The 10,311-nt window shown below is 41.4% G+C and overlaps 1 protein-coding gene across 2 annotated transcripts; it reads right to left on the bottom strand.

Moving 5' to 3' along the window:
- Nucleotides 1-227: 227 nt before the first annotated feature.
- On the bottom strand, nt 228-8,616 carry LOC141017254 (alpha/beta hydrolase domain-containing protein 17A-like). 2 transcript variants are annotated; one of them, XM_073491906.1, is made up of 6 exons: nt 8,459-8,616; nt 7,562-7,647; nt 6,742-7,277; nt 6,334-6,528; nt 5,380-5,559; nt 228-3,821 (listed from the first exon to the last, which is right to left on the bottom strand). In XM_073491906.1, exons 3-6 carry the CDS (start codon nt 7,272-7,274, stop codon nt 3,596-3,598), a joined length of 1,134 nt encoding a protein of 377 aa, XP_073348007.1. In that variant the 5' UTR covers nt 7,275-7,277; nt 7,562-7,647; nt 8,459-8,616; the 3' UTR covers nt 228-3,595. The 2 variants fall into 2 exon arrangements, with proteins under 2 accessions (XP_073348007.1, XP_073348008.1); XM_073491907.1 differs by having other exon boundaries at nt 6,742-7,274.
- Between the last annotated feature and the right edge of the window lie 1,695 nt (nt 8,617-10,311).

Here is a 10,311-nt window from a genome sequence, read left to right as displayed (position 1 = left end):
ATAAGTGATCTTTTTTTTTATTATTTTGTTGTCCATAAAAAGGTCAAGATTCAGTCCCATGAATTAATTTCATTACATCATATTCTCAGTTCAAAAAAGCAACATAAAATTACAAATCATAATACAAAGAATAGAATAGGTAAGTACAGTAACCATATAAACAGCCCACTAATATTGTCTAGCCCCCTCCCACCCGCCTAGCCACCCTCCCGCCCACCACTGCCCCGCTCAAACTCTAGCACGAAACTCATAACAATACATCAGTTAGTATCAGCAATAAAAAAATTCAAATAAACGTCCCGTTTTTTTTTTTTCTTTAAAAAGCGCTTCAATGTTCCGATGCCATGAGTTCAGCTTTACCCTCACATAGAATACATAATAGAGATAACATCCCACCCCGTCACTTGCTCTGCAAAACACAATAGACATGCATACAGTTTTCACTGTTCGACCCTCCCCTCCCACCCCCATCAATAAACATTCAGGGCCAGAGGATACAATATACGTCAACCATAGTGGTGCATCAATAAAACGGCAAGTCTCCACCCCGTCTCTTGAACCCCATGAATGAAAAGGTGGATCCAGTGGTTTCCCTGATAAACACGACCTGTCCAGGAGAAACTGAGGCCTACTTCTACTTCTCAGAGAGAGGCGATATTTCTCTCTAATTCTTCTGACAGCTCAGATCCCTGGCTCAAGATGGTAACAGATTTCCATTATTTAAATATCAGAGACACGAAGCGCAGCATGAGAATGGAAAGATTCCCTGTTCGAAAGAGATGACAGAGAGCGAGTGGTGTTTTTAGTAAACTTTCCACTGCTTACCGAGACCCACTAGTACTCCCAAAAATGGAGTAATCAGATCAGTGCTAGTTCAGAACATGTTCCCTTAAAAAAAATTTAAAAAAAAAAAACGCAGCTACTATCACTGAAACTGACGGGTCTCCGATGCAGCAGACGCCTTGTGTAGATCTGAAATGTGGTGATAGCGACGCCACAGTTCTTGTCCGTTTTCAGGACTACACACGGAGCCTACTGATTCAAACGCGATGTTAGTATCCCTAATGCTGGCCTGTAGAAGACAGTCAATAATAATGAAGACACACAAACTTACATTTTATACCCTTATTACACTTTGGATGCTTTGTACAATAGTGCTGAACTTAAGACCTGCTTTTGTCATGCTTGATCTGATATATATAAATGTGTAAAGATACTGTATCCTACAGTACATGTATTACGCGTGTATGCATGTGTATGTTGTGTTTCAATGTGTGTGTGTGTGTGCATGTGTAATGATGTGCAAAGGTGTGTGTGGTGGAACCTGCACCACACAAACAGTGAGAGGCTCAAATATGGCTTGTGTCAGACATGAAGCGTGCTGCCACCCATAAGAGAGCTCCTGTACATTTTTAGGGCCACAGAGGTTAAACAGAGCAAGTAGGCATGATGTGCCGTCCGGGCGCCCGATCTGAATCACACTGTTAGTCACAACGACGACGACACATGGTTCTGAGACAAATAATCCATGGCCCTACACTACGTCAAAAAACACGTTCGGATTAATTACATCGAGACGAAAACGACGAAAAACACAAATGTGCTGAGGGTGAATGAGAACAGCGGGCTGACCGAGCCTGGTAATGAGTCCTACTGCAACAACACTGGGTAAACAAACTGTGCTGTAAGACTACAAGTAATCGATATTACACAAAAGATGTTCCGACTATTCTGAATAAACCAGACATGATCCTCATTAGTTTGGTGAACCAAGCAGCTACTTTGTCTCCTTACACCTTTAGAACCAGAACATCGAGCTCCAGAAGGGGTCCGTTCACCAGAAGAGACAAATTATACACAGACCTCGTCAACAGCTGCACTTCAGACTCAGATGTTCAGTTTGACACTCAGGAAACACACTTCTTTGCTTTCTTGCTTAGCGTTCAATCAGAAGAATGATGCTGCTTTCATGTCTGCGCAGTCATTAAGGAGCTAGAGCTAGCAGCCGGTTAGCTTAGCTTAGCATAAAGACTGGAAACAGAGGGAAACAGCTAGCCTGACTCTGTGCAAAGGTAACAAAATCCACCTGAAAGTAGAGCAGCAACGGTCAATCGATTACCGATTAGTTGAAGTGTGAAAATGACGTGTTGTGGTTTTGCAGATAGGTTCATAACTCTCAGCAGGAAAGCAAATAAGCACGTTTCAAAATGTCAAACTATTCCTTTAAATCTGACTTATTCCTGCTGTTGCCAAGTCAAAGCGGTCTACCTTTAAACATCAAATATCAGTAAATACAGCAGGGATACAACCATGTCACGGGAGCCAACAGATCGAATGTGACATGGAAATTACTGTGTAAACCTGCACTCCTACAGCTGTTCTATGGCTGCCAAAGAAATGTCCACATGAACAGAGACACTCTCGGTGTGGCTCTCGACGACCTGTTCCCATTTCAACCACACCATCATTCTTCATCGCAAATATGTACGACTGGATGGGAAAAAGCGGGGAAATCTAAATAATTTCCCCTGTTCTGTGGACAGTAAAAACGCTAAAGCTATATAGCACAGCCAGGAAATGAAGTGGAAGCCGGCCATTCTGTGATCTTATCAGAGTCGAAAAAAAATGAAGGGAAAGTATGAGACACCCGACAGCCGTACGAGCCATGACAGTATTCCAGACTAGTCCTCGTGTATCCGCCGTAACCGACACCGAAAGGAAAGTAGATGGACCCCCAAAACCACACAAGTAAAGTAGGTTAGTGTTAGCTGGACAACAACTTGGGAAATGCCCTGGCAGTCAGATGGATGTCCATTAACAGGTAAACAGGGAGTGTAGGAGGTGGAGGAGGGGTGTAGGGGCACATGCTTGACCAGCGTTTGTCCACTGGTGAGAGAACTGGTCAAGCTGTGGAGGTATTCTTCATACATACACGCATAATCAAAGAAAACAAAACAAAAAAAACATCAATATTGATAAGTCTCCGTAAGCCTCCTCCACTTGCAGCTGTCCAAGTCATCAGGATGTCCTTCATTTGTTTCAGCAATGCCCCGCTCGCACACACACACTAACACACACTCACTCTCACACACATACAAACATGTGCACACATTATTCAGGAGAGATATGAGTACACACTCATACATTCACTAACATGGCATACTTAAAAACTACATCTGTGTGCCTTTTAGGACAAAACACGTCTCTACTTCTTAATTAATTCATGTGAGTGACACATTTTAAAACTATAATTCATAACATTCTCCATGTTTAAAAAAAAAAAAAAAAACAGATCTGTGAAGTTGTTGTTTTTAGTGTTTCACCACACTCCGCCGCACAGATGGGTGCAGCTAATGATGTGTTAAAAACCGTTTTCACCTTTAAAACAGGAAGTTATCTCAACAAAGGTGTTGTTGAAAAGTAACCTAAAAGGTGTGCTGCTTCAAAGACACACAGATGTGACGAAAATCACACATCCATTATAAGTCAGTTTCTCACCCGTACTTTTGTATCATGCTGACGTCCTCACCGACTCACACATACGCACACACACCGTCCCATTCATACAAAACGCAGAGAGGCTGATGTTTGTTTCTCAGGCGTGCTGTGCAGCCAGGTCCTGGTTGATGAAGCGCCGTAGCCTCTCCAGGTACTGACTGTAAAGCTCAATGTCGTTGTGACCGGCTCCCTCCACCCAGAGGGGCTCCACGGCCTTGGGGCAGCGCTCGAACAGGGCGAGGCCGTGAGAGAAGTCGATCACCTCGTCCTCTGTACCGTGGATGATGAGCACTGGAGACGGGATCTTTGACACTTTCTCTATGCTGGAAAAAGAAATGATGGCAGGCTATTAATGCACAAATCAGGTTACACCAGGTCATTTTTCCATCTGTATCGACCAACAATGACAATGTGCATTTCAGTCAACATGTTTCAGATACATTTCAGTGAATTCAGGGTGTCTACAGTATCATATACCTAAAGTTAATGGTTTTAAGACCTTTTCAAGATCATTTTTAACCAAATTTAGGTCTGATTTTTGGACAAACTATCTTCTTTTTTTAATTATTATCATTCAAGCAAATTAGGTAAGTATTACGTTATGTAGTATATATATATATGATCCCATTAAGACGTAGGTTTTGTTTAGGTTAATCTACATTTTGCCAACAGGTAAGTACAGTTATAAAGTCAGAAGACAGTATTAAAGATTTGTGACATCAGAACTGTGGACGGAGCTTAACAAAAATAAATTAAAAGGTGGATAAATAGACTAGACGCTCATCGTCCGGCAAAATGCAGCAGAACTTTTAAAGCAAGGAGGGGAACTGGAGCACACTGATAAATTTGCTATCTTTAATTGTGCAAACAACGTTGTATAAAATCAATTGTGCAGACAACAATTAAAGCCTGCAAATGTATCAGTGTGCTCCGTCCTCCTCCTTTCTTTGAAACTATACACCTAAAATCTGTCTTATGAGTATCAACCACCCCCGTTGGGCGTAACGATGGACGTAAAAGGTTTTCTCCTTTGACAAAAAACAGTGGATTCAGTCAGTTTTTCTTCATTACAACGGATTCCAGTCAGTCAAGTTTTCATTTTCATCCACGTCCAAATACTAATTATCATTGTTAAATCAAAAACATGGCTCCATACACTACAGCACATTATAAGAATAAATCATGAAATCCCAATGTTTTCAGAAGTTTTAAATAACCAGCATATGCAATACAAATAGTACTTTATCACATCTGCAAAACACAAACATATGAACTACAGGGAGAGTAGTTGTTGCCAAGGTAACAACCACTGGGGATCCAAATATAAAATAAACAATAAAATCTTGTAAACTCATTAAATGATACGCAACACTGCACACAGAGGTCTAATATAACCAGAGATATTAAGAGGAGAAATAATTCGACCAAAATTACATAAATCTCTAACACTGTCCAGCCTAATTCATTTCCTATGCAGTTTTCTCAGACGCGACTCACAGTAAGCTCATTCAACCTCCATAGGAACAACAGTTAGACGTGTCACACCGATTATATTAAATTTAATAGAGGCTCTGGATTCACAAATGTTTCGGCTTTGGAACATTTTGGCCAACAGGAGAGAAGTCGATAATAGCACAGGAGTGGTTTGACATTTTCAGATTTCCTTCTTCAGCCGTGATAATTTGTCGCAGTTCGGGTTTCATGTAAATTCAAGTAATAACAACCACAGCTCTGTTCTTTTTACAGAAACCTTTCGAGTTTACAGTGGTGTGAGTGTTCGATACTAAAAAAAATTGATTTAGAATGAAATGTCACTTTAGGATATTATAGTGAAAACACGGGAAAATAAAACTAAAATACGCTCTCTGTCCAGAAACTTACTTAGGGAAGGCATCAAAGCAGTAGGTTTTCTTGGTGTCGGGGAAGGCCACTCTCATGCCAGAGGTGAGAGGAGAGTGGAGGACCACAGCAGCGCACTCAAACCGTGATGCCAAGTCCACAGTGGGCACAGTGCCGATGCTCTGTCCGTACAGGATGATATTCTCAGGGCTGATGCCGTACCTGAGACATCACACACACAGATTTTAGCACAGAATATCAGAATAGGAATCTCTTTTATTCTGCAAATAAACAAATGGTTCGGTAAGCCTTCCAGTCCGACAAAGGGGAACAGGCATCTTTGTGTTTCGTATCATATCAACAATAGACGGTTTGAACGAGAACATCATAAGCAGAGAGCATCATGCCTCACTTGCCCAGGACTGCAAAGCCCCCAAAAAATGTGAAATGTAACAATTACTACCAGCCATTTTTAATACCAATACAGCATATAACCCTACCTGTGTAAAGACTACTTTAAACACAGATTCATTGAGTAAATACTCCATAATCCATAAAAGTTTGTTTTCTTCAGCCAGAGTGTTTCAGTGGCCTCAAAGTTCCCCTGCATCGCCACCTGGGAACGTAAGTTTCTGCTAACATTAGGCTCATTTACCAAGCTGGCAGCAGATAAACAACAGGATTATTTTTCAGAATTATAAATGATGTGACTTCCTGCAGAGCACAGCGTGCGACAGCCAATCACCAGCCTGTTTGATACAGAGCCATTGTTTAGCTTTGATTTGACTGGCTGATGGTCACAGAGATTAGTACCGTGGTCAGCAGGGACAAATTTTGTGTATAACTGAGCCAACCAAATGCCGTCCTCACAAAACGTTACTGGCCAGTTATGTGAGTGACTCTCACTGATTTATCCACCAAAATCACTTGAATTGGCATTTGGTGTTCATTTTTGGACCCTATCAGAACAGGAAGGGACAGTTTGTGCCTGCTTACCGGGAGCGCAGGGCGTGCCAGGCAGCATCAATGTCAGCATAAAGGTTCTTCTCAGAGGGCTTGCCGGTGCTAACACCGTAGCCTGAGTAATCATAGGAAAAGATGTTGCAGTTGATGCGTGTGCCTAAGCCGATATAGAAGCTGCTCATCTGGCCCAGGTCTACTGCATTGCCATGGGAAAACAACACTGTGAACCTGAGAGACAAAGGAGGAAGAGGAAAGAAGGAAGTTAGGAAGCAGGCTGAGGTTAGGCAGGGACACTGCTGTACTGGGAGTTGATGGAAAAACACGGGATATAACTGTGTGACTAAGAGAAGTGTTTGTATTTGGTTCCATCAGAAGACAGACAAGCTGCCACATTTAAAGCACAAGCAAAACACAAAGAAGGGGTCGTTGTGTGCGTCTCACCTGGCATTGGGGGCACAGCGAATGTACATGCATCCCACCCTGTTCCCTCGGCTAGATCTGGTCAGGAACACATCCGTCACATCCAGCTCTCGCTGTGAATATTGGAACTCCGCTCTCTCTGTGAGATGAAGCTTCCACCTGCCTTCAGCCCCAGTGCTAGTGCTAGTGCTGCTGCTACCACCACCACCACCACCACCACCACCACCTCCTCCTCCTCCTACTCCCCCTCCACCTCCTCCACCTCCACCGCCGCCGCCTCCACCTCCTCCTCCGCCTCCTCCTCCACCTCCTCGGTCACTTCCACTACTAGTGCCGAGCCGGGAACGCAGTCCTGGGGCTCCGATAGAAGGCACAGAAGCCCCAGAGGTGGGTCCAGCAGCAGTTCCAGTTCCAGCTCCAGAACCTGGATCTGGGTCAGGGAGAAGGGCGTAGGTGGGCTCTGGAGGGAGGAAAGCCAGTTTGGCTGCAATGCGGCTGGGGCATGGGGGGCAGCAGAACAGGCAGCATAGCTCTCGTATGGACAGACCGTTCATCTTCTGGTAAAAAAAACAAACAAACATGGCAGATGGAGTAATTAGGTGGCAGGAAAACAGAATAACAAGAGCCTTTAACCTCGATTTTCAACAGGGTCTGTGCCTCCACTGTTGCCAGAACATGTTACATTTTTATTAAAAATATAATATTCAGCTCATCAAGGCTCAGGCTCAAATTAACTCTTTCTTCAAGTTAGTAACAGCAGAGACAGATGGTGCTTACAACCTCCACCCATTAACCGATTTCCAGGTGCAAACCCTGCACGTTTATCCCGATATGAACTCACCTGGATTCAGAGATCCGTGGGTCTTGAAATGAACTGGCACACGACGGTGCCAAGGCTTCCTGCTCTGGTCACTTAGCCAGCTGGATCTTTATTAAAAAAAAAGAAATGAGAACACATCAAAATGGCTTGACGTCATGTGGCAACATAACGTACGTGTAAACATATAGTCACAAAGGCACGATCACCTAAGTTGACCTGGTCTTTCTTATGTACTGTAGCTCTCTCTGGGGCTTTAATGTGCTGATATAAAGTGACGTGACAAATATTAACAATCACTTTATAAAATACAGTTGTTGGGACCAAATTACACAGAAACCGGGCATAGGGTAGTGTAGTATAACAGTAACCTGAGATGACAGCTATGAGGAAGATATAACTGACTTGCAGCTAAAAGACAACACTGACTCATTAAATGGGTTCAGGCGACAGCTGTTGTTGTTGTCATCATTTTACAGCTCCTGTAACCAACCAGCGCTTATTAGGGCGAAAGTTACATGCATTTATCCACGAACCAGGGCTGCTACAACCTCACATCGGGATTAAAGTGACTCAGATGCCCCTAATGTGATCGTGGACACCGGTGACTAATTAAAACACCCCCTCAGCACAGACACAGACAGCGACAGGGGAGCGACTGATATGCTAATGGTAGCTACATGGTTAACAACGATATTAACCTCTATCGTTAGCCAGTGATGTGGGCACAAACCCCCCGGGAGCAGTACGTTGACGTTGCATACATATAAACTGGGAAGGTAGACAAGCGACACCCACCCACCGGAGCAGGTTAAACGCCAGCGAACAGTCAAAATATCACCACTTACCCGTTAGCAAGGCAGAGCTGCTAGCGGCGGCGGCTAGCTCGCTAGCTCGCTAGCCTCAAAGCTAGCTACTTACCGATTCACAGTAGGTCGGCAGGCAGGCTGGTGTGCGCCTATATGTACACAGAAGCAGCACACGACTCCGAAAATCCTGCTTTTGTCTTGACATGGATGGTTTTACTCAAGCGTGCTGACAGCTGTCGGTGGCTAGCTAGCTGAAATTCATGGCAACCAGATTTTTTTTTTTTTTTTTCTACTACTGTCCGACTAAACCCGGAAGTGACGTCAGGGCCTATTCCATTTCAAAACTTTATTATAATGTGTCTTCAGCTAATTTATCATCAAGGTGTTTAGTCTTTAAACTCATTTAACCATGATTTAAACCTTGTATCTGTAAAAAAATATATATATATGACAACATAACAGTTCATATTGAAGGTAAAATAGGCTTTTCTGGTGGTTTTATTACATTTTTGTTAGGATTCTGTCACAAAACACAACATTTCAAAATATTTAAAAAACCCACAAACAAAAGAAAGTCTTAGAAAAATATCAACAATAAAAAAAGAGTCTGTTCAATCCAACATGGGAAACTGAAGAATAAAATGATCTATACAGAATGTAGCACAAATAATGTGCTTTAGGTTTAATAATGTGTGTTTTATATTCACTCCAGCCTAAATGTTAAATTAACAGATAATTTACTACAATATAAAAAGATTAAAGATGTTTATTGTCACTACGGTTGTAGTAGTACACTGGTGGGAAATTCTGATGCTTAGAGACTCCACCACAGAAAGGGTGAATAGTAAATTATTAAATAAAATGTATATAAGAAATAATAAAAAATAATAAATAAAGAAAAACAAAAACAGAGTATACAGAATACATGTATGTACATGAGGCCGTGCAAAGACAATAATTACTAACATAATGTAAATAGCAATAAAGCAGAAGGTATAAGAAAACAATAAAAGTGATCAAAGTGTGCTGATTCATTGGTGAAGGATGTCGCAGTAAGTACAGTAATAAGAATATTAAGTTGTAAAGTCTGCATTCAAAATCTTACCTGATTAAAAGTACAAAAGTATTATAAATAAAATATAATTGTATAAAAAGTTAAGGCCCTCATTATGCTGCAGAATGGCCCCTTTCAGTGTTTTATTATCAAAGATTTTACATTTCATTGTTTGAATAATACTACTAATGTATTATCATCTAAACAGCACTTAATATTATAGCCGGGCCAGCGGGAGTCCACTTTAATCACTTCCTTTATTGTTGGGCAGTCTCTACAATACCACTCCGATAATGAATCGTATTTAGAAACTGTTCATTACTCAAACACAAAGTTTCATCTTTATGTGATTGTAATTAAGAAGTGTACCAGAGTAAAAAGTGCAATATTTGCCTCTCAGATGTTGTGGCAAGAGCCTCTAAAGTCCAGGCAAGCATAAAAAAGAAAAATAAATATTATGCAAGTGTAAAAATGATACTCAAGAACAGTGTTGTATCTGTATCTATATGGAGAATTCATTTAAAAGCAACACCAACACCAGTAGAGCTGCATCGATTTGTCAATTAATCAATAATTCAACAGAAAGAAAATTAATCACCAACATATTTGATAATTGACTTTTCATTTCAGGCATTTTTTACGCAAAAATGTAAAACATTTGCTGGATTCAGCTTCTTAAATGTGAAGATTTGCTCCTTTTTTCATCATTTATGATAATAAATGAAGAGTATTTGAGTTTTGGACATTTTTCACATTTCTTATACATTTTATAGACCAAACTACAATCAATTACAACTAATTGGCAGATTGATCAATAATGAAAATAATCTAGTTGCAGCCTTAAACACCAGTTTGACTGATACTCCCCGGAGTGGTTTCTCCAAAAGAGTGCAGATGTGTTTCTTTATCTT

This window comes from Pagrus major, chromosome 21, assembly GCF_040436345.1.
Source record: "Pagrus major chromosome 21, Pma_NU_1.0".
In the NCBI taxonomy this organism is placed as follows: Eukaryota; Metazoa; Chordata; class Actinopteri; order Spariformes; family Sparidae; genus Pagrus; species Pagrus major.
This window is presented reverse-complemented; position numbering and strand designations above follow the sequence as displayed.

Excerpts from the sequence above, each read along its gene's own strand:
- LOC141017254 (XM_073491906.1), bottom strand. The coding sequence starts at position 7,274 with ATGAACGGTCTGTCCATACGAGAGCTATGCTGCCTGTTCTGCTGCCCC. Across the intron at positions 6,529-6,741 it reads CGCTGTGCCCCCAATGCCAG|GTTCACAGTGTTGTTTTCCC; the intron begins GTGAGACGCACA and ends TTTGTCTCTCAG. Across the intron at positions 5,560-6,333 it reads TGGCACGCCCTGCGCTCCCG|GTACGGCATCAGCCCTGAGA; the intron begins GTAAGCAGGCAC and ends GTGATGTCTCAG.